At 44.7% G+C, this 25,016-nt stretch overlaps 3 protein-coding genes across 3 annotated transcripts in view; 1 reads left to right on the top strand and 2 right to left on the bottom strand.

Moving 5' to 3' along the window:
• Positions 1 to 25,016, top strand: part of NOL9 (nucleolar protein 9) — a 218,576-nt gene that overhangs the window by 53,986 nt on the left and 139,574 nt on the right. The gene's annotated exons all lie outside the window — the stretch shown is intronic.
• LOC147008931 (uncharacterized) lies at positions 500 to 6,724 on the bottom strand. The gene is made up of 5 exons (XM_085864095.1): positions 6,481 to 6,724; positions 2,998 to 4,258; positions 2,604 to 2,673; positions 1,684 to 1,851; positions 500 to 784 (listed from the first exon to the last, which is right to left on the bottom strand). Exons 1-4 carry the CDS (start codon positions 6,603 to 6,605, stop codon positions 1,706 to 1,708), a joined length of 1,602 nt encoding a protein of 533 aa, XP_085720221.1. The 5' UTR covers positions 6,606 to 6,724; the 3' UTR covers positions 500 to 784; positions 1,684 to 1,705.
• LOC147008932 (uncharacterized) overlaps positions 20,410 to 25,016 on the bottom strand; it is a 51,514-nt gene continuing 46,907 nt past the window's right edge. The window contains exons 3-6 of the mRNA XM_085864096.1: positions 22,893 to 24,153; positions 22,499 to 22,568; positions 21,398 to 21,565; positions 20,410 to 20,694 (exon numbers count right to left, since the gene is read on the bottom strand). Coding sequence (XP_085720222.1) covers positions 21,420 to 21,565; positions 22,499 to 22,568; positions 22,893 to 24,153 — 1,477 coding nt within the window. The 3' untranslated portion in view covers positions 20,410 to 20,694; positions 21,398 to 21,419. The remainder of the gene's footprint in view (positions 20,695 to 21,397; positions 21,566 to 22,498; positions 22,569 to 22,892; positions 24,154 to 25,016) is intronic.

Raw genomic sequence — 25,016 nt, forward strand, 5'->3', positions numbered from 1 at the left:
AACGCGGTGTGTTGTTTGTGTTTGTGTGTGTGAATCCTTTTCCTTGATTGATATAAAATTTCACACCCCTGCAACTATCTCAATCAAATTTTACATACATGCTGGGAATACCCAGGGTCAGGTCGTGGGCACAACCCCCTCCATCCCCCCAAATCACTCAACCCTTGAAGGAAATTCACTGTCGACACGTTTGTGTAGGTCTGGAAATCTAAGAAATAAAAACAGCTGGTCTATTCAACACTAAATATTACAAACGTTCCAGGGGTACCCACGGTCAGGTCAAGGCCAACGTGCAGCAGCTTAAAACTTAGCCAAGATTCTGAAATACAAGAACCCAAAATTTGCTTCCTCTCGGTGCTCCGGTTTGGTCTCGAAAGAGAAACAAACACAGAAACACTTTAAATTACTTACATAGTTAGTAATCATGAGGAGACATTTCCAAAACAATATTTTCGACACCCTTCCTTGGATTTATAAATAACATAACTTGAAAGGAAAAGAGATTTTAGGTTAATTTTATTCTCTGTAATTACAAGAGAAAATCTACATTCACACAAGAAAATTAACACTTTTATCAAAGACAATTCAACAGTGGAGTCTTGGGTGCTGGAGTGAAATGTAACATCAAGGTTGGAGAACCTTGGAGGGATACTTGTGGAAAAGATCCTTCAGGAACAGCAATGAAGGAGAGCCATTGGGAATGATTATTGAGGAGATGAGGCCGCTCAGGCTGGAGATGTTTTGGAAGAATATTTGAAGTCGATCCAGATGATGATGGCAGCAGCTGAAGGGAAGGAGGAAACAAAAAAACGGTAAAGATAATGTTGGAGTGTAAATGTGTTTACACAGTGTTGAGGAGACGCGTGGTGTCCAGTGATGAAGTGACACATGGTGTGCAATGATGATGACGCATGGTGTACAGTGATGAGGTGACGCATGGTGTCCAGTGTTGGTGATGCATGGTGTCCAGTGATGAGGTGACGTATGGTGTGCAATGATGAAGTGACACGGTGTGCAATGATGGTGACGCATGGTGTACAGTGATGGTGACGCATGGTGTCCAGTGATGAGGTGATGTATGGTGTGCAATGATAATGATGCATGGTGTCCAGTGATGAAGTGACACATGGTGTCCAGTGATGGTGACACATGGTGTCCAGTGATGATGACACATGGTGTGCAATGATGAAGTGATGCATGGTGTCCAGTGATGGTGACACATGGTGTGCAATGATGGTGACGCATGGTGTCCAGTGATGGTGACGCATGGTGTCCAGTGATGAAGTGACTCATGGTGTGCAATGATGAAGTGATGCATGGTGTCCAGTGATGAAGTGAAGTATGGTGTCCAGTGATGAAGTGACACATGGTGTCCAGTGATGAAGTGATGCATGGTGTCCAGTGATGAAGTGAAGTATGGTGTGCAGTGATGAAGTGATGCAGCAAATCCCAAGGGTTCATGGCTGCAGTTTCCTTCATGAGTGACAGACCATGATTGGCATTGATTGTACAAATCAGGGAGAGACCTCACCTGTTTCATGTTGGCCGATTCATTCTAACGTGTAAATTGTCTTCACTCGGAATTATTGAGTTCTCATCATAAACAAGGAAGTGACAAATTGACAAACAAGGACACAAAAGGGATGCAAGTGATTAAATCAAGTCCAAGGAAGGTTTAAGTACCTGGAGTTCTTGAGACTGATGTTCATTGAAAAAATGCTGAATCGGCCATCTGTAAGAGCCTGGTGTATCGTCTTTTGTTTCTGGACAGTTTGTACGATGGAACGATGTTGGAATCTCTGCCAAACATGGCATCTTCCTCCCCAGCAACTGTCACGATGACGTCTTCCTCTGCACACACAACAACAACAACAACAACAACAACAACAACAACAACAACAACAACAACAACAACAAGGTCAAAAAGACGAAGCAGCATTGTCATCATAATCTCCATCATTATCACGTGTCCCAATGCAGTCCTGGAATGAATTTCTCTCTCTCACTCTCTCACTCTCTCACTCTCTCACTCTCTCACTCTCTCACTCTCTCACTCTCTCACTCTCAATGTTATTTCACTTCTCCCTGCAATTTCACATCTTGATTTTTCTTCATCACCATCTCCCACCTTATTTACATGAACCTTTACTTTCTGACAGTTTACAAGAGAACTTTGGTAGTTTGGTCCATCATGCCTGCACCTCCTGCAGAAGCACACAAATCCCCACTTACTGTTCAAATTGATATTAAAAAACCTCTGATGTCCTTCGGGTGAGCCAAGATGTACAACTTATGGGAAGGGAGCTCGAGTCACCCCAAGCAAATTGGAAGTGGGATTGTAAAAATTTAGTTTTTCAAACAATTAACTTTAATGATCATCCAGGTGCACACAATGACTTCTGCATGAACACATCAACACTCGAACCACACTTCCACCAACTGGAAGATTTGTTTGGTACTTCTCTGACTTCGATTGCAGCAAAACATTCGTGTTTTCACCATTTCGAAGGCACGGACAAAATGGGACACTATGGATGTGAAGAACACTGAGTTTAGACAAAGTTTGTAATAATTTATGCGAGGTAAGAATCTTGGTAACTTACGTTCCATCCGGTAAGAAGGTTTCTTGTAAGAGGGTGGAGGAGGAGGGAACGAGCGCCTCTTCTGGGGGGTCTTTGGAGAAAGAATAAAAATATAAAAGATTAAACACATTGATGTGTTCATCAGATTGATAACTTGTTCAGGAAAGGGAACAGAAGGAGATGAACTGATGGAACAGGTAATCGATGACAAGGTGAATTAGTCGATTTGATCCAATCAAGGTGAGTTATAATTCTTGTTATTTATCCTACGTGGGGATGACCATGCCAATATGTGACCTTCATCACAAAAATAATAATTACAATTATCCAACTGAACAACTTCATCGTGGGGTTCACTGTGTTTGTACCCAGTGTGTTCACCCCCAACTTCTCCCAAGTACCAAAGAGTCCTCACCTGTTGAAGGTCCTGCATACGGTCTGATCCATCAACACCGTGCTGCACCTGTTGCTGGCTTTGATCATGTTGAGGTTTTTGTTCCTTCTGCACTCCAACAACGTGTGGTTTCTGTTGTTGACCTGGTTGCTGTTTGAGCGATTCATCACGTTCAGGTTTTCGTTCCTCATCACGTTTCCTCTGTCCTTCCTCTCTGTGCTTTTGTATTTTCTTCTTTTGCTTTTCTTCCTTTCTCTGTCGATGTGCTTCTTTTTCTTTCTGGTGCACCTCTTCCTGTTTCATTTCCCCATGTTTATCGTGCTCTCGTCTCTTTCTCTCCTCTTCCTCACATCGCCAAACCTCATGTTCCCGTGTCTGAACGTCGTTTTCTCGTTTACGTATCTCCAGCTCCAGCAGATGTACCGCCTGCTCTCGACACAAACACTCTTCCTCTTTTATTCTCTGTGTCTCCACAAATTTATCTTGTCGCCCACTCTCCTCCTCTTCTCTTTGGTGCACCAGTTTCTCCATATTCTCCACATCCTGTTCTCTCAATCTAATCTCGTCCTCTTGGCGACATGTCTCAAACTCTCTGTGTTTAATCTCGAGGTCTTTCAATTCCATATTTTTATCAAATCGAGCCTGTTGTTCCAACTCGATTCTCTCTCGTTTATCAATCTCTCTCTCCAACCCGAACAGCACGTGCTCACTGTTTACAACTTGTTGCTCTTTTTGCTGAATCTCAAGCATTCTGCGTGTCTGCTCCTGATGGACCGAGTCCTTCCATCGTATGAATTCCTCTTGTTCTCTCAGGAATCCCTCTTCCATTTCTCTCCACTCTGCCTCCTTTATTTTATTTTGCTCTTCTTCATTCTTTTTCTCCTGTTCTTCCTCATCACGTTTTCTCATTTCCTCTTCCTTGTTTCTCCTCTGCTGCTCTTCCTCTGTTTTATTCTGCTGTTCTCTCTCTTTTCTCCATCGTTCATCCTCATGTCTGTGTTGAACGTCTTTTTCCTGCACAGATTTTTCTGCGAGCTGAATTAATCGCTCTCTTTCTTTCATTCGTTCTTCTTTCTGGTGCAATTTTTCACCTCTTTCCTGTAGTTTCTGTCTCTCTCTCTGCCACAACTGCTCGAACAATGCCTTTTTTTCTTCCATTCTTTTATCCTCATCTTCCTTCACCTTTTGAATCTCCAACACCTCCTTTTGTTGATCCTCCTCCAGCAACGGCCACTCCTTTTTTCCCATTTTTTTCTGCAAGTGCTTCCGGCCACAACAAAAACTGCAACAAAACAAGGGCAATGCTCGTCAGTTTGAGGAAAATGTATGATTTTGTGAACGACCAAACACATGTACCATGAGTGTTGCATTGAAGAAAACGAAGATGAGACGATTCAATTCCTTACACACATGGTCTGATTGAAAGATATCTTGACCAATCAAATCTCAACGAAACTCCAGACACTGAAATACAAGCATCAACAAGAAGGACAGTCGGAAGAACACATCCCTCCGCCAGGCTGATTAGTTTACGTTTTGTATCCCAGTGAAAGGCTGGATCTGGATTTGGACGTAAACTAAAATGTAATCGGCTTGTTCTGGTCACCAACAAACTCATCCTCCAAGTTTCATCCGAATCCGTCCCTAACTTTTTGAGATATCACACTGTATGTGTATCGTTTTAGCACAATCATGCAATCGTGAAAAATGAGTTTCAAAAATCCTCGGATCCAGATCCGGATTCAGATCTTCACCAAAATCGAATCATTCAGTCAGTGTCACATGCCAAACCTCTCCAACAAATTTCCTCCAAATCCATCTTCAAATTTTTGAGATATTGTTCACAATCAGACGAACAAACAAACAAAAGAGAAAGGGGTGAAAACAAAATGTCCATCCACCTGCAGAGGAGGAGGTATTAAGACCAGACTCCGGACCGTGGGCCTGTTTGTGTACAAGCGAACACATCCTACGGTATTTCCAGTCTTGTCTGCCTCCTTGGTCATTTCTTTCTTATGGTGTGTCTGAGGCCTTAAGGTTGTCTGAGGACCTTCCGATCGTATGAAACCCAGGGCACGCAGTGTGCAATAGTTCTTTTGTAATTGTATCTTTTGTTTTCCCTACCCTGTTGTTGAATACACTTTGTGAGGAAAAACATCATAATAACAATAATAATGACTAGCCGAAACCCCGTCACAGACGGATTCCGTTCATTCAACCACCCTCACCAGCTCACCCACACTCGAGGGACATGGACTGGACAGGGCGTGCTTGCCTCCGCCTACTCATCCCCCGCCCCTGCCCCATTCCCCCCGCCTCCCACCCCTTGCCTTCAATTTGCTTACACCCGCCCAAAAATGTGCTTACCTTGCCCCCCCGCCTCTTCACTCCTCGCCCCCGTCTCAACAAAAAGTGTTTATTCTGCTTCAGAGTTGAAGGTTGACTATTGCCACTATGTGCGATGCACTCTTTCAGGTACGAAGTTTCTTTCAGTCCAGGTCACAGTCCCGAGAAAAACGTGACGCGATGGCTTGGAGAAGCACAAAATTGGTCCTTCAGTATTAATATATAGAAGATACAATGTTTCTTCTTTCATTTTTTGTGTCAAATTCACATTCTGAGGTAGTCAGCATGTGCAGAAGAGGGTTTTACATTGCAGACGCTATTTTCGAGGAGTGGAATTACACCTCTCAGTGGTAACGGTCTGTCGACGACAGACGTAATGTCATCAGCGAATAACAGATGATGTCATGACGTCCTGACGTGTCTCAGCGGTGACGTCACATGTCGCCATGTCAATGAATGTAAAACGAAAAGTGTTTATTCTGCTTCAGAATTGAAGGTTGACTATTGGCACTATGTGCGATGCACTCTTACAGGGACGAAGTTTCTTCAGTCCAGGTCACAGTACCGAGAAAAACGGGACGCGACCGCTCGGAGGAGCATAAAATTGGTCCTTCAGTATTAATATATAGATAATAACTTGGGCTCTGTGGAGTGATTCTCGTTTTCCTAATTCCGAGCCGCAGTGGCTCTTGATAGTCCATTGAAGAAGAGGTTGGGTTCAGGGGCGACTCCTGTCCCAAACAAAACATAGCCCCATCCGACATGGCAAAACCATTCATGTCACCAATTCAGTACCGGCCATGAAGGAAGTTCCAGCACATCGCTCAACTGCCTAAGACGTTCCGCTGAAGTATGGTAGAACAGCATTTCGGACCTCGACTCTGCTCGGAGTGTCTGAACCCGTTTTAATTGTGGTTTGTCAGGATTCAGACAGGAAACAGACTGAATGTCACTTTCAGGATTCAGACTGAATGTCACTTTGAAGGAGAGTGTGCTCCGTGTTCCGGTCCTCCCTGTTGTCACTGGACCAGACATTCGTTTGCCAGACTTGATGATTCGTAAGAATTTAATGTAAACTCGTTTCAAAGATCTGTACTATCTTGTCCTCTTGGATGAAGGCATTATTTAAATATTGATGAAAAGTCACGTGATCTTTACCAGTGAATGCCGGGCTTTCTTTGATTCCTCCTCCTCCCGAACCACCTCGCTGGTTTAAAGGAGATCACGACGACGAATAAGAGGAGCGCGATCGTGACGAACACGACATCGCGAACCCTCGACATCACCGGTACCTCCACATCATCATTGTGGAACAACTATGGACAGGGACAAGGGCAGAAACAAAAGAAATTAGAAACAAGAGAAATTGAAATTAAACTAAACAACATTTATTAATTATTTAACAAAATCCAAAACTTTGTAACAAAACAAGACCAAGATGTTACAATCACAGTGGTTCATGGAATGTACGAGAGTTTATCATTTGAACCACACTTGACAAGTTCAGTTTTTTAAGGAGTTTGGGAAGTGACTTGTAATTTGTTGAGAATGCTACGGATAACTCGACTACCCTTTACAAAAACACCGTGGAACCTTCAACGTACACCGACAATGAGTGCTGCACACGGGTCCTCGTGCTTCACGTTCCTCTGATGGTGCACACATTGATGGACCGCAATACAGGTGAAACACCAGGGCGGCAGTTTATACCGGGATTGAGATTCTAACCCAAGCAACACAGCTCAGAGGTGAGTGTACAAACTGTGAGTGCACAGCAGCCCTGAGATGTATTTTTTCGATATCAATATCCACTGAACAAACGAGGAATGTGAAGATTCCTCCATCGACACGACCATGAAGGAGCTTTTCCCTTTCAGGAACAAATTCCAAGTTTCCTTGGTGGAGAAAGTTCACTTACAGTTTCCAACCAAAAATAAATTCTTTATATTCTTCATCACATGCTCATGGTGAACAGGGATCACAACAATTTAAAGGACACACAAGGAATATCAATGTGGGATTTTAAAGATTACTCCTGGATACTTTCATTTCTGCAGAAAAGTGCCATAAGACAAGACAGCCGGCTAAAGAGGAATGAAAATGGCAAAGCAGTGGGACCTGATGAGATCCCAGTGGAAGTTCGGACCTGCCTCGGTGAATGTGGAGTCAGGTGTTGAATAAACGATTCTCCTGTGTTATGATAACAGAGGAGGTTCCAAGGGAATGGAGCCAAAACATTCTGGGAATATTAATTAAGGCCTTTAATTATCTTCAAAAGGGATGTTTTAATTAACCCAAACACCCAATTTTCACTTCCTTGGAGTTCCCTTCACATGCAAAGTTTCACGATGCTCGGTCTCATGGTTTTGGAGTTATGGAGGAGACACTCACAGACACACACACACACACACACACACACACACACACACACACACACACACACACACACACACACACACACACACACACACACACACACACACACACACACACACACACACACACACACACACTACAAGTTTCCTCAGAAGTAACTTTTCCAGGATGTTCTTGATAAACATAAATTATCCAAACAGGTTTCCACGATGATTTATATCTTCTTACGAGTTATCCCCAACTACCAAGTACAATGTGATTACAACACCACACACAAATGTACACACATGGGACTACAACTTCGCCGACACACAAAGTACCCCCAGAGTGGGTTTCCATCTCAGAATAATTTTATTTTCCATCTCCAGGGAATCTCCACATTTTCAAACCCTTCAGTGATCCAATGGTTCTTCCAACAGCACAGCATCCCGCCATTTTAATAAGAATGATGAACGATGGTTTATTCATTCAATGAACGAACGAACGATACAAAATGATGGTCATCACCCACGTGGCCAGACACACCTTGTTTTGACTCCGAGTAAACTGTTTCAGGACTCGAGTTTCAATGTTTGTGAATCTTCAACAATCTCTGATCATCTCAATGGATGGAGGATCGTTTTGAATCCCACTCCTGTGGCCATTTTACTAACATGACGAATCACCTCTCTTCATGTCGCTTCCTCCACTCACACACACTCCGCCCCACGATCGACGTTCTTATGAGATAGTTATTTCTGTGAAACATTTTATATTTGAATCACACTCGCCGTGTCACTCTCGTCTTCACTCGGATTTTCAATCGAATCCAAAACAAGAGAAATCTAACATGGAATACACCACCGGTTCACTTCTCCATCAACCCACAAACGTTATCTCTTACAATCACCGCTTACCTGCTGTGGAGGTCGGGATGGTTCTCCGGAGACGAACATCATGACCGCTGCGATCAGAGACCACATCTCTCATGCACGTCTATCCACGGAATGGCGTTTCACAATCAATATCTGCATTAAATGATCCCGAATATGGAATTCTCATTGTCTCCAACAACAACCATTGTGACGTCATAATTGGCTGTGGCCACGCCCCCTCCTCGCCGCGTCATTTATTTTGACCGTTCCACCTTTTGAAGAATTTATTACCTATTTTCTGATTAATCTCGGTAAAACCATGCGGCCCAAGTTGATGAACATCACGAGTGTTTTATCCGCCCTGTTTCTAACCTGTAATCAGAGTTCAGGTTCTCGTTTTTATATTTAATTTCACAAAAATCCGATCGCACTATTTTATTATCGCGCCGTTGAGAATTGTGGTGCGGTTCACCGCCGCGCGTTAATTCCAGGGTAGACACACTATTTCCGGGGACAGAGAATGACGTCAATTAACTGTAAAAATAGTCTCAATCATCAACACGATAAATAAACAAATACAAATCAGTAATTAGTGATAAACAAATACATATCAGCAATTAGTCATACACAAATACATATCAGTAATTAGTCATACACAAATACATATCAGTAATTAGTGATAAACAATGTGAATCTTGCACATTTACGATGGTATTCTGGTGTGAAGGAAGGGAGGGTGTGTGGATGGAGGTTTCCTGGTGATGAAGAACATGATGTTGACGACGAGAAGAATAATGACGCACGAGGAGGATTTGGCGCGATCAGAGAACTGAACAATCACTTGGACCATCGACAGAAGGTTTCATTTGAACGTCACGTGTTTCACCTCGTCGGACAAGGTAATTACGTCACTGATTACATGTTAGGGTTTCGGAAGGGAGTGAGAAGGTGTGATTTTGGGGATTACGACGCTGGTAATGAAATAAAAGATCAAATGAGAGATAAATGTTCATCGCCATGTCTGTGTTGAGGTCTCCTTCACGAAGCTCATTCGAACATGGACACCATGATCCGGACAGCTCGGTCTGGGGAAGTATCCGAGACTCGAACCACACAAATGGAACAAAACATCATCAACACTCCCAACATGGAGGATGTTAACGTGATGAACAAAACATCATCAACACTCCCAACATGGAGAATGTTCACGTGATGAACAAAACATCATCAACACTCCCAACATGGAGGATGTTAATGTGATGAACAAAACATCATCAACACTCCCAACATGGAGGATGTTAATGTGATGAACAAAACATCATCAACACTCCCAACATGGAGGATGTTAATGTGATGAACAAAACATCATCAACACTCCCAACATGGAGGATGTTAACGTGATGAACAAAACATCATCAACACTCCCAACATGGAGGATGTTAACGTGATGAACAAAACATCATCAACACTCCCAACATGGAGGATGTTAATGTGATGAACAAAACATCATCAACATGAAGTGTGATGAAGTGAGAAGGACTCCATCAGACTGTGGACGACAGCTTTGCATGTGGTCAGGAGCTCAGGTGTGCCGAGGAAGGACTTTGCACGACGGAGGATGCTGAGTCGGCGAGTGGTTTTGGAGACCGGATTGGAAATGTGGATTTCCCAGGAAAGATCATGGCAGATAGAGAGACGCAGAAGTTTGAATGAAAGGATTTCTTCAGAGGATTGTTTAGAAAGTAGATCGGGGCGGGGAGTTTTCCAAAAGGTCCTTTCAGAGAGACATAGTGAGAGTGTGAGATTGGTCACGATTGAAAGACATGTTCCACGTGTTGGACCAGTTTGTGATTTTATCCAGTTCTGCAGAGAGCGAAGAAGCTGCTGCTTGCCGGTCTGAGGGATGACAGATGGTACGGCAGAGGGTGGAGTCATCAGCAAAGAGATATAGAGGATTTTCCAGAGAGTCGGAGAGATCATTGATTAAAACCAGAAAAAGAACAGGGCCCAGAACACTGCCTTGAGGAACTCCAGCCTGGACAGGATGAGGAGATGAGAGAACTCCATTTTGGGCCACACTTTGACTGCGACAGGAGAGGAAGTCTGTAAGCGGTGAGTGGAGATGGCCTTGGATACCATAGGAAGAGAGTTTGGTGAGCAGGGCAGGGTGCCAGACCGTGCCAAAAGCACATGATATGTCGAGGGATATGGCTGTGATTTCATGCCTGGCATTGAGGATCTCCATCCATTGTTAGGAGAGCAGAAGCAGTATATCGAAGGGAGAGTGCATGGTCTGAAACCAAATTGATGATCGAAAATCCAGCCATTGGAGAAGAAGGATTTTGATGTCTGAAGCAATGATGGATTCCATCACCTTACTGATGATTGGAAGAGGGTTGATCTGTCTGTCGTTGCAGGGATCTGTTTTTGCACCTTTTTATGTAGGGCAGTAATGTTTGCTGATTTCCAAGCAGATGGCAGATGACCTTGAGCAAATGAGAGGGTGAGTGGAACAGAGAGAAGGTGAACAAGAGCAGAGGAGCAGGTTTTTTGGACACGTGGTCTGATGCCATCTGGACTGGTTACAGAATCTGAGTTGAGGTTTGACAGCAAACTCTCCACTTTGTCACAAGAACAGGACACAGAGTCCATGGACAGTTGGATGCAACTGGGTAAGGTGGGTACAGAAAGCGATGGGTTTCATGCATAAGATTTCGATGCAAACACCGAGTTTAGGCATTCAGCCTTTTCACATGCGGTATCAGCAGTCCGGCCATTTGAGGTAAGGGAGGGGATGGAGGGGGAACATACACCAGAAACAAATTTGATTGGACGCCACCAGGATTTGGAGAAGGGAGAGAGGTTTGAGAGTTCAGACTTTCGCATCGAAAAATGTTTTCTGGCTCTCCTGAGGGTAGATACACACTTGTTCCGAGCTTTATGGAAGGAACTGAGATTACCCTCAGTTGGCTTTGCTTTCCATGAGGCAAAGGCAAGTTGTTTTAGGACAATTGCCTCGCCACAAGCTTCAGTGAATCATAGGTGGGAAGAAGGGTTGGACAACTGAAGACGAGAGGGGGATAAATCTGTGCCTGAGGGAGAGCAAGTTTCTTTGAAAGAATTCCCAGGATGAGTTTATGTGTGTTGGAGTTGGAGAAAGTAGCGATGGGAGATTAGTCTAGAAGTTTGATGGCTGCTTGGAGACCTTGCCAGTCAGCCTGAGTGCATGCCAGACTCGACGGTGCTGAGGTGGTTCTCTGATAACAACCAGGGAGATGTCCACTTTGACAAGCACGTGGTCAGAAGAACCTCTTGGAGCAGAAGAAGAAAAGCAGATATTTTCAGGGAAATTTGTCAAATCAGATCCACAAGAGATGGAGTGCCATTGGTTGGGATCCTGGTTGCTATTGGTTGAGATGTTGACCGATTGAGTCAGTCCCAATGAGTCGCAGAAGTCTTTTGCTGATGTGCCATAACAGGTGAGAGGTACCCACACCGAGCCAACTGGCACAATGACAATTGAAGTCACCACATCTGAGGAAGAGAGAGTTCAGATGAGAAGATAGAAGTTGGTCCATCTTTTCGGATAGTGAGGTGTAAATGGAGTCATCACTGTTTGGTGGATGGTACAGCACACATATAAACATTAGGTGGGAGTGGAGTGGAAGCCGTAGCCAGAGGTATTCCTGGGGGGTGTGGGGGAGTGAAGGCAGTGCATGGAGAGTGAGGAATGGAGTTTTTGATGAAGAGAGCAACTCCTCCACCAGAACGAGGTGCAGGTCTGTTATACCGGAGGAGGGAGTAACCAGGGAGAGATACCTGGGAGTCAGAGATGCCTTGAGGGAGAAAAGTTTCTGTGAAGCAGATTATGTCTGGTTTGTCAGTGGCAACCTTTGTGGAATGATCTGTAAGGTTTGAGCGAAGGCCACGGATATTTGAGGTCCACACTGTTAATGAAGAGGGAGGGGAGGAGGCTTTGGGTGGAGGGGATGGGAGTGGAGGGGGGAGGGTCGGACAAGGGAGGAGGGGTGGAGGTAAGGAGAATTGTTGAAAGAGTGTGGGGGAGTGCAGAATAGCCCGGGAAGGGGCCGGATGAGAGGGCGAAAAGGCTCTGTGGTGCTGGGGGAGAGGGGAGGGAAGAGAGGGGACAGAAGGCAGTTGAGGATTTGAACAGGTGGAGTGGTGAGATGGAGGTGAGAGGGAAGGGGAAGGAGGGAGCTTTGTGGATGCGAGGGGCGGGGCAACTTTGAGAAGGGTGAGTGAGGGGGTGAATGGTGGGAGAAGGGTGAGTGGGGAGAGTTGAGGGAGAAAGGTGAGGGGTAGTTTTTGAGAAAGGTGAGAGAGAGTCATGAGAACCGAACGTGTGAAGGAGGAAGATGAAGCATTATAAGGCAAAGCAGTGGGACCTGATGAGATCCCAGTGGAAGTATGGACCTGCCTCGGGTGAACACGTGGTTCAGGTGTTGAATGAACGATTCACCTGTGTTATGATAACAGAGGAGGTTCCAAGGGAATGGAGGCAAAACATTCTGGGAATATTAATTAAATATGGCCTTTAATTATCTTCAAAAGGGATGTTTTCATTAACCCAAACACCCAATGTTCACTTCCTTGGAGTTCCCTTCACATGCAAATTTCACGATGCTCGGTTTCATGGTTTTGGGGTTATGGAGGACACACTGACACACACACTCACACTCACACACACACACACACACACACACACACACACACACACACACACACACACACACACACACACACACACACACACACACACACACACACACACACACACACACACCTTTATTGCCTCAGATTGCTCTTAAATCTCAACCATGGCATGAATGATGGACCATAACGTGTTCTTTACCAATGTTTAAACTACAACACCAACACGAATTAAAATAAACTAGTACGGGCCCGTAGAGGCAGGCCTGTAGGTGCGTGCCAGTATTTGCAGTCCTCTCTCGCCCCCTCTCTCTCTCCCCCCTCTCCCTCCACTCTCTCCCCCTCTCTCCCTCCCCTCTCTCCCTCCCCTCTCTCGCCCCCTCTCTTGCCCCCGCCTCTCTCCCCCCTCTTTCCCCCTCCTCTCTCCCCCCTCCTCTCTCACCCCTCTCTCTGTAAATGGATTCACAAAAAAAGAACATTAATTGTGACGTCATTCGTGATGTCATAGCACCGTGTCTTGTCATTGGTCGACAGATAAATGGCCGTAACTTGGGAACCACTCGTCCGATTGACATCAAACCTTGAAAAGGCAAATCTGCGGGGCCCCTGCAATATTCCTGGCAAGTTTCAATCCCATTGGACCGGCGGTCGTCGAGAAGCTGCGGTCGCAGACAAACAGACAGACATACACACACAGAGATTGCTGGAATTATAGATAAACTAGTACGGACCCGTAGGGGCGTGCCAGTATGTGCAGCCCTCTCTCGCCCCCTCCTCTCTCCCCCCCTCCTCTCTCCCCCCTCCTCTCTCACCCCTGTCTCTGTAAATGTATTCATAAAAAATAAATAAATAAACATTAATTGTGACGTCATTCGTGATGTCATTGCACCATGTCTTGTCATTGGTCGACAGATAAATGGCCGTAACTTGGGAACCGCTTATCCGATTAATATCAAACCTCGAAAAGGCACCTCCGCGGGTCCCCAGCAATATTCCTGGCAAGTTTCAATCAGATCGGACCGTCAATCATGCAAAAAAAATAAAAATAATAAAAATGAAAATTAATTGTGACGTCATTCGTGATGTCATAGCAACGTGTCTTGTCATTGGTCGACAGATAAATGGCCGTAACTTGGGAACTGCTTGTCAGATTGACATCAAACCTCGAAAAGGCACATCTGCGGGGCCCCGGCAATATTCCTGGCAAATTTCAATCAGATCGGACTGGCAGTTGTTGAGAAATGGTAGTCGCAGACAAACAGATGGACAGACACACACACACAGACACACACACACACACACACACACACACACACACACACACACACACACACACACACACACACACACACACACACACACACACCAGATTGCTGGAATTATAGATCGATGCTGTTATCATTATTCTGAGAAATAAATGGCGTGATAAGGTGGAACGACACTTCAGCTGCCATATATACACCTTTTCAACACTGAAAAAGCCATAAAATTGAAAGAAAAAAAAGAGGAAGCATTGTGACATCATTCGTAACGTCATAGCACTGTGTCCTGTTTGGTTGACAGACAATATATAGGTCGTTATTGGTTGACAGACATTGGTCATTGTATCACGTTATTCTTTTTAGTACTGCCAATTATTGTGATATTATTATTATTAATACCAGTGCGGGCCCGTAGGTGCGTGCCAGTATGTGCAGCTTCGTGCCTGCAGTATCAGGTCCCCAGCATCAATTGTGACGTCATATCAAACGAAGAAGAAGAATTGTGACATATTTTACATATTTGTGAATATTGAACAATCTCTGATCATCTCAATGGATGGAGGATCGTTTTGAATCCCACTCCTGCGGCCATTTTACTAAATGACGAATCACCTCTCTTCATGTCGCTTCCTCCACTCACACACACTCCGCCCCACGATCGACGTTCTTGTGAGAAAGTTATTTCCGTGAAACGTTTTATATTTGAATCACACTCGCCGTGTCACTCTCGTCTTCACTCGGATTTTCAATCGAATCCAAAACAAGAGAAATCTAACATGGAATACACCACCGGTTCACTTCTCCATCAACCCACAAACGTTATCTCTTACAATCACCGCTTACCTGCTGTGGAGGTCGGGATGGTTCTCCGGAGACGAGCATCATGACCACTGCGATCAGAGACCACATCTCTCATGCACGTCTATCCACGGAATGGCGTTTCACAATCAATCTCTGTGTTGAATGATCCCGAATATGGAATTCTCATTGTCTCCAACAACAACCATTGTGACGTCATAGTTGCCTGTAGCCACGCCCCCTCCTCAGCGCATCATTTCTTTCCACCTTTTGTATAATTTATTTATTTTTCTCTGATTATTCTCGGTTAAAACCATGCGGCCCAACTTGATGAACATCACGAGTGTTTTATCCGCCCTGTTTATGACCTGTAATCAGAGTTCAGGTTCTCGTTTTTATATTTAAATTAACAAAAATGCGATCGCACTATTTTATTATCGCGCCGTTGAGAATTGTACTACAGTTTACCGCCGCGCGTTAATTCCGGGGTAGACGCACTATTTTTATTATCGCGCCGTTGAGAATTGTAGTACAGTTTACCGCCGCGCATTAATTCCGGGGTAGACGCACTATTTTCGCGGACGGAGGAATGACGTCAATTAACTGTAAAAAGTCTCAATCATCAACACGAAAAATAAACAAATACATATCAGGAATTAGTGAAAAACAATGTGAATCTTGCACATTTACGATGGTATTCTGGTGTGAATGAATGAAGGGGGAGAATGAATGAAGGGAGGGTGTGTGAATGGCGGTTTGAAGTCGTGTGGTGTTTAATGAAATCCTGTGGGGAACGAATGACGTTTCCTGGTGATGAGGAACATGATAATGACGCACGAGGAGGATTTGGCGCGATCGGAGAACTGAACGATCACTTGGACCATCGACAGAAGGTTTCACTTGAACGTCACGTGTTTCACCTCGTCGGACAAGGTAACACGTCACTAATTACATGTTAGGGTTTCGGAAGGGAGTGAGAAGGTGTGATTTTGGGGATTACGACGCTGGTGATGAAATAAAAGATCAAATGAGAGATAAATGTTCATCGCCATGTCTGTGTTGAGGTCTCCTTCACGAAGCTCACTTGAACATGGACACCATGATCCGGACAGCTCGGTCTGGGGAAGTATCCGAGACTCGAACCACAAATGGAACAAAACATCATCAACACTCCCAACATGGAGGATGTTAACGTGATGAACAAAACATCATCAACACTCCCAACATGGAGGATGTTAATGTGATGAACAAAACATCATCAACACTCCCAACATGGAGGATGTTAATGTGATGAACAAAACATCATCAACACTCCCAACATGGAGGATGTTAATGTGATGAACAAAACATCATCAACACTCCCAACATGGAGGATGTTAACGTGATGAACAAAACATCATCAACACTCCCAACATGGAGGATGTTAATGTGATGAACAAAACATCATCAACACTCCCAACATGGAGGATGTTAATGTGATGAACAAAACATCATCAACACTCCCAACATGGAGGATGTTAACGTGATGAACAAAACATCATCAACACTCCCAACATGGAGGATGTTAACGTGATGAACAAAACATCATCAACACTCCCAACATGGAGGATGTTATCGTGATGAACAAAACATCATCAACACTCCCAACATGGAGGATGTTAACGTGATGAACAAAACAGCATCAACACTCCCAACATGGAGGATGTTAACGTGATGAACAAAACATCATCAACACTCCCAACATGGAGGATGTTAACGTGATGAACAAAACATCATCAACACTCCCAACATGGAGGATGTTAATGTGATGAACAAAACATCATCAACACTCCCAACATGGAGGATGTTAATGTGATGAACAAAACATCATCAACACTCCCAACATGGAGGATGTTAATGTGATGAACAAAACATCATCAACACTCCCAACATGGAGGATGTTAACGTGATGAACAAAACATCATCAACACTCCCAACATGGAGGATGTTAACGTGATGAACAAAACATCATCAACACTCCCAACATGGAGGATGTTAACGTGATGAACAAAACATCAACACTCCCAACATGGAGGATGTTATCGTGATGAACAAAACATCATCAACACTCCCAACATGGAGGATGTTAACATGATGAACAAAACATCATCAACACTCCCAACATGGAGGATGTTAACGTGATGAACAAAACATCATCAACACTCCCAACATGGAGGATGTTAACGTGATGAACAAAACATCATCAACACTCCCAACATGGAGGATGTTAACGTGATGAACAAAACATCATCAACACTCCCAACATGGAGGATGTTCACGTGATGAACAAAACATCATCAACACTCCCAACATGGAGGATGTTGACGAGATGAACAAAACTCAATCTCAACAAACTTCAAATGAGCCGCCTGTGTGGAAACAACCTCACACAAATCTGGTGACGTCACGAGAAGTTTTAACTTCTTGGTTTTCCGTTTCATGATCGTCCCGTCCACCTCTCCCCAATCCGTCATTTCAGCCGAACTGTTGCGAATCTGGAAGCCATGATCACACAACATACAGGTCCTGTAGATCAGTTATATCTGTAAGTTCATGTTGCCAGTTGGGGTCCCGACCCTCGTCTAATGGGTAATTAAATGTTCATGTGCTGTGGAGTTATTTTGATAGTTTGGGTTTTTCTTTTATTTTTTCACCAATATCAACGCCGACGACACCACATCACCCTCACCTTCACTTCGCTTCCTTCACCTCGCTCTGGCCGACGTCATGGTGGATGGAGTTCAAGGAGGAGCCGTGCGGCGGCGCTCGACCAATGAGCGTGCAACGAGTGAAGTGATCGTCGCCCACCAATGAGATATCGCGACAGGAGGAAAGGGCTCCGCGTGATGTCACCATGCCCTCTGGCCAATCAAGGAACTTGCCGCCCGTTTTGGCCAGTGAGAGAGACGAAGAGCGATTTGTGCGCCAAAAAACAGCCAGTGAGAGAGGGAAGGTTGCAAGGAGGCGGTTTCCCCCCCCCCCCCACACCCCCTCAGAAGAGGGGCTATAATTATAGGCGCGGTCTGCGCGTTGGGGAGTTCTGAGAGTTCTGCAAAGAAGTGAACATCTGCACGCAATGTGGTGGAGTGAAAAGCGTCTGCGCACGGAGTGGTCGGCGTAATGTCCGAGGTGCAGCGGAACAGGAAGAGTGAGAGCGTTAAGCAGTAACTCCGCTTTATTGGCCGCCCGGATGTACATCACTGCCACCCCTAGCGGGCGAGTCATGACATACGAAAACCCAACCACGTGATACAGCACAGTCGGGGCAACGGAGGGACTTCTCCTGCCAGCTTTCGCCCTGCCGACTTCCGTTCGCCTGGAGCCCTGTCGTGAGGGAATCTGGATTGTGCTGGGGTTCCAGTTCTGCCCCGAGGACCTGGTCTTTGAAGACTGCACGAGGCGGACAGGTCCGAGACAGGCCTCAATAAAGACCATTTTGGTCCGATTCTTTGGCTATGTGTGTTTGTGGCGCCAGTCAGTTAAGTAGGAAATTGTATAAGTGCCGTGCTGTATATATACGTGCATTTCTTTTAATCGGTTTAACTCTGCTCTTGCGTGCTTCCCTCGTCACCCAATTATTATTGTAAATAAACATCCCCATTTGTGAAATGTATCCGCTCGTTCATGTCCTTTTTCATTGGCTTAGCGTGCTGTGTGTTGGGAAACGAGTCAGGCTGTTGCCGCTATAACGGGACATTTGGACCGACGGACCTCGGCGATAAACCGCACGGATCGCACACGGTTCGAGTACGCTAAGCGGCTCGTTCCGTACAGGTGCCGTCGAGGGTGTGGAGACTCGGTAAATGGCCACGTGGTTATGTAGGTATTTTGAAAATTGGCGAATAACCCTGCACCACGTGGCAGAAATATTGACGCTTCACGGTCCGATAAGGGACCCGTACTTTTCCGTTTTCCGAAAAGGTACGATCTAAATTCCGGGCAATCGGTCGAGCCGACTCTACTGCTCCATCTCGCGGTCGTGCTCGCGGCCGACGCCCGGCCCTGCAACATTGGTGTCCAGGAGCGGGACTCGTACCCCTTCGTCCACAAAATTCAGGGGTGGAGCGAGCGAACCCCCCCTCCCGTTCTCCCAAATTTCGAGCGTTTTAAAATTATTCCCAGCACGCAACATGTTGAGCCAAGACGAGCTGAGGCAGGTGGGTAGTAGTTGTGGTAATAGTGTAGATGAACCCATGGTCTTGGACACCACCGCCATGCAGGTTGACCATCCCCCACAACCAAACACAGAGTCCGTAAAGGGCGCAGGGGTGGTGTATAACACCTCCCTCCGTCACACTTCCCTCCCGACCCTTGGCGGATCCGCGCCCGACCAAAGCGAATCGGCTTCGTCAGGGTCGCTTGACATGAACCATTTGGTGGAGATGCTCAGACGAGCAATGAGTGAGTATTTAAAAACAAACATGTAAGAATTGAAAGGGGATTTGGAGCACAATATGGATGCAACTATGCAAACACTGAGGGGCGATATGCAAACCCTGAGGGTTGTGGTTTCGGAATCGCCATCAACGCCACCAAGCAGTGAGTGAGATGGTGTGACGAGGTGATTATGTGCCGCTTTCCTCAACGCGGTGTGTTGTTTGTGTTTGTGTTTGTGTGTGTGAAGCCTTTTCCTTGAATGATATAAAATTTCACACCCCTGCAACTATCTCAATCAAATTTTACATACATGCTGGGAATACCCAGGGTCAGGTCGTGGGCACAACCCCCTCCACCCCCCAAATCACTCAACCCTTGAAGGAAATTCACTGTCGACACGTTTGTGTAGGTCTGGAAATCTAAGAAATAAAAACAGCTGGTCTAATCAACACTAAATATTACAAACGTGCCAGGGGTAGCCACGGTCAGGTCAAGGCCAACGTGCAGCAGCTTAAAACTTAGCCAAGATTCTGAAATACAAGAACCCAAAATTTGCTTCCTCTCGGTGCTCCGGTTTGGCCTCGAAAGAGAAACAAACACAGAAACACTTTAAATTACTTACATAATTAGTAATCATGAGGAGACATTTCCAAAACAATATTTTCGACACCGTTCCTTGGATTTATAAATAACATAACTTGAAAGGAAAAGAGATTTTAGGTTAATTTTATTCTCTGTCATTACAAGAGAAAATCTACATTCACGCAAGAAAATTAACACTTCTATCAAAGACAATTCAACAGTGGAGTCTTGGGTGCTGGAGTGAAATGTAACATCAAGGTTGGAGAACCTTGGAGGGATACTTGTGGAAAAGATCCTTCAGGAACAGCAATGAAGGAGAGCCATTGGGAATGATTATTGAGGAGATGAGGCCGCTCAGGCTGGAGATGTTTTGGAAGAATATTTGAAGTCGATCCAGATGATGATGGCAGCAGCTGAAGGGAAGGAGGAAACAAAAAAACCGGTAAAGATAATGTTGGAGTGTAAATGTGTTTACACAGTGTTGAGGAGACACGTGGTGTCCAGTGATGAAGTGACACATGGTGTGCAATGATGATGACGCATGGTGTACAGTGATGAGGTGACGCATGGTGTCCAGTGTTGGTGACGCATGGTGTCCAGTGATGAGGTGACGTATGGTGTGCAATGATGATGCATGGTGTCCAGTGATGAAGTGACACATGGTGTGCAATGATGGTGACGCATGGTGTCCAGTGATGGTGACACATGGTGTGCAATGATGGTGATGCATGGTGTCCAGTGATGGTGACACATGGTGTGCAATGATGAAGTGACGCATGGTGTCCAGTGATGGTGACGCATGGTGTCCAGTGATGAAGTGACACATGGTGTCCAGTGATGAAGTGAAGTATGGTGTGCAGTGATGAAGTGACGCAGCAAATCCCAAGGGTTCATGGCTGCAGTTTCCTTCATGAGTGACAGACCATGATTGGCATTGCTTGTACAAATCAGGGAGAGACCTCACCTGTTTCATGTTGGCCGATTCATTCTAACGTGTAAATTGTCTTCACTCGGAATTATTGAGTTCTCATCATAAACAAGGAAGTGACAAATTGACAAACGAGGACACAAAAAGGATGCAAGTGATTAAATCAAGTCCAAGGAAGGTTTAAGTACCTGGAGTTCTTGAGACTGATGTTCATTCAAAAAATGCTGAATCGGCCATCTGTAAGAGCCTGGTGTATCGTCTTTTGTTTCTGGACAGTTTGTACGATGGAACGATGTTGGAATCTCTGCCAAACATGGCATCTTCCTCCCCAGCCACTGTCACGATGACGTCTTCCTCTGCACACACAACAACAACAAGGTCAAAAACACGAAGTAACATTGTCATCATAATCTCCATCATTATCACGTGTCCCAACACAGTCCTGGAATGAATGAATGAATCTCTCTCTCTCTCTCTCTCTCTCTCTCTCTCTCTCTCTCTCTCTCTCTCTCTCTCTCTCTCTCTCTCTCTCTCTCTCTCTCTCTCTCTCTCTCTCTCTCTCTCTCTCTCTCTCTCTCTCTCTCTCTCTCTCTCTCTCTCTCTCTCTCTCTCTCTCTCTCTCTCTCTCTCTCTCTCTCTCTCTCTCTCTCTCTCTCTCTCTCTCTCTCTCTCTCTCTCTCTCTCTCTCTCTCTCTCTCTCTCTCTCTCTCTCTCTCTCTCTCTCTCTCTCTCTCTCTCTCTCTCTCTCTCTCTCTGTTATTTCACTTCCCCCTGCAATTTCACATCTTGATTTTTCTTCATCACCATCTCCCACCTTATTTACATGAAACTTTACTTTCTGACAGTTTACAAGAGAACTTTGGTAATTTGGTCCATCATGCCTGCACCTCCTGCAGAAGCACACAAATCCCCACTTACTGTTCAAATTTATATTAAAAAACCTCTGATGTCCTTCGGGTGAACCAAGATGTACAACTTATGGGAAGGGAGCTCGAGTCACCCCAAGCAAATTGGAAGTGGGATTGTAAAAATTTAGTTTTTCAAACAATTAACTTTAATGATCATCCAGGTGCACACAATGACGTCTGCATGAACACATCAACACTCGTAACATACTTCCACCAACTGGAAGATTTGTTTGGTACTTCTCTGACTTCGATTGCAGCAAAACATTCGTGTTTTCACCATTTCGAAGGCACGGACAAAATGGGACACGATGGATGTGAAGAACACGGAGTTTAGACAAAGTTTGTAATAATTTATGCGAGGTAAGAATCTTGGTAACTTACGTTCCATCCGGTAAGAAGGTTTCTTGTAAGAGGGTGGAGGAGGAGGGAACGAGCGCCTCTTCTGGGGGGTCTTTGGAGAAAGAATAAAAAGATAAAAGATGAAACATATTGATGTGTTCATCAGATTGATAACTTGTTCAGGAAAGGGAACAGAAGGAGATGAACTGATGGAACAGGTAATCGATGACAAGGTGAATTAGTCGATTTGATCCAATCAAGGTGAGTTATAATTCTTGTTATTTATCCTGCGTGGGGATGACCATGCCAATATGTGACCTTTATCACAAAAATAATAATTACAATTATCCAACTGAACAACTTAATCGTGGGGTTCACTGTGTTTGTACCCAGTGTGTTCACCCCCAACTTCTCCCAAGTACTGAAGAGTCCTCACCTGTTGAAGGTCCTGCTTACGGTCTGATCCATCAACACCGTGCTGCACCTGTTGCAGGCCTTGATCACGTTGAGGTTTTTGTTCCTTCTGCACTCCAACAACGTGTGGTTTCTGTTGTTGACCTGGTTGCTGTTTGAGCGATTCATCACGTTCAGGTTTTCGTTCCTCATCACGTTTCCTCTGTCCTTCCTCTCTGTGCTTTTGTATTTTCTTCTTTTCCTTTTCTTCCTTTCTCTGTCGATGTGCTTCTTTTTCTTTCTGGTGCAACTCTTCCTGTTTTATTGCCCCTCGTTTGTCGTGCTCTCGTCTCTTTCTCTCCTTTTCCTCACATCGCCAAACCTCATGTTCCCGTGTCTGAACGTCGATTTCTCGTTTACGTATCTCCAGCTCCAGCAGATGTACCGCCTGCTCTCGACACAAACACTCTTCCTCTTTTATTCTCTTTGTCTCCACAAATTTATCTTGCCGCCCACTCTCCTCCTCTTCTCTTTGGTGCACCAGTTTCTCCATATTCTCCACATCTTGTTCTCTCAATCTAATCTCGTCCTCTTGGCGACATGTCTCAAACTCTCTGTGTTTAATGTCCAGTTCTTTCAATTCCATCTTTTTATCAAATCGAGCCTGTTGTTCCAACTCGATTCTCTCTCGTTTATCAATCTCTCTCTCCAACCCGAACAGCACGTGCTCACTGTTTAAAACTTGTTGCTCTTTTTGCTGAATCTCAAGCATTCTGCGTGTCTGCTCCTGATGGACCGATTCCTTCCATCGTAGGAATTCCTCTTGTTCTCTCAGGAATCCCTCTTCCATTTCCCTCCACTCTGCCTCCTTTATTTTATTTAGCTCTTCTTCATTCTTTTTCACCTGTTCTTCCTCATCACGTTTTCTCATTTCCTCTTCCTTGTTTCTCCTCTGCTGCTCTTCCTCTGTTTTATTCTGCTGTTCTCTATGTTTTCTCCATCGTTCATCCTCATGTCTGTGTTGAACGTCTTTTTCCTGCACAGATTTTTCTGCGAGCTGAATTAATCGCTCTCTTTCTTTCATTCGTTCTTCTTTCTGGTGCAATTTTTCACCTCTTTCCTGTAGTTTCTCTCTCTCTCTCTGCCACAACTGTTCGAACAATGCCTTTTTTTCTTCCATTCTTTTATCCTCCTCTTCCTTCACCTTCTGAATCTCCAACACCTCCTTTTGTTGATCCTCCTCCAGCAACGGCCACTCCTTTTTTCCCATTTTTTTCTGCAAGTGCTTCCGGCCACAACAAAAACTGCAACAAAACAAGGGCAATGCTCATAAGTTTGAGGAAAATGTATGATTTTGTGAACGACCAAACACATGTTCCATGAGTGTTGCATTGTAGAAAACGAAGATGAGACGATTCAATTCCTTACACACATGGTCTGATTGAAAGATATCTTGACCAATCAAATCTCAACGAAACTCCAGACACTGAAATACAAGCATCAACAAGGACAGTCGGAAGAACACATCCCTCCGCCAGGCTGATTAGTTTACGTTTTGTATCCCAGTGAAAGGCTGGATCTGGATTTGGACGTAAACTAAAATGTAATCGGCTTGTTCTGGTCACCAACAAACTCATCATCCAAGTTTCATCCGAATCCGTCCCTAACTTTTTGAGATATCACACTGTATGTGTATCGTTTTCGCACAATCATTCAATCGTGAAAAATGAGTTTAAAAAATCCTCGGATCCAGATCCGGATTCAGATCTTCACCAAAATCGAATCATTCAGTCAGTGTCACATGCCAAACCTCTCCAACAAATTTCCTCCAAATCCATCTTCAAATTTTTGAGATATTGTTCACAATCAGACGAACAAACAAACAAAAGAGAAAGGGGTGAAATCAAAATGTCCATCCACCTGCAGAGGAGGAGGTATTAAGACCAGACTCCGGACCGTGGGCCTGTTTGTGTACAAGCGAACACATCTACGGTATTTCCAGTCTTGTCTGCCTCCTTGGTCATTTCTTTCTTATGGTGTGTCTGAGGCCTTCACGTTGTCTGAGGACCTTCCGATCGTATGAAACCCAGGGCACGCCGTGTGTAATAGTTCTTTTGTAATTGTATCTTTTGTTTTCCCTACCCTGTTGTTGAATACACTTTGTGAG

This window comes from Eptatretus burgeri, chromosome 18 (assembly GCF_056783735.1).
Source record: "Eptatretus burgeri isolate ZD-2024b chromosome 18, Ebu_testis_v1, whole genome shotgun sequence".
In the NCBI taxonomy this organism is placed as follows: domain Eukaryota; kingdom Metazoa; phylum Chordata; class Myxini; order Myxiniformes; family Myxinidae; genus Eptatretus; species Eptatretus burgeri.

Bases quoted from the DNA above. Each gene is read 5' to 3' on its own strand.
- LOC147008931 (XM_085864095.1), bottom strand. From the start codon at position 6,605: ATGTCGAGGGTTCGCGATGTCGTGTTCGTCACGATCGCGCTCCTCTTA. The intron at 4,259-6,480 runs GTAAAGATCACG...GTTTTGTTGCAG, and splicing joins AGAAAGCCCGGCATTCACTG to TTTTTGTTGTGGCCGGAAGC. The intron at 2,674-2,997 runs GTGAGGACTCTT...CTTTCTCCAAAG, and splicing joins GTATGCAGGACCTTCAACAG to ACCCCCCAGAAGAGGCGCTC.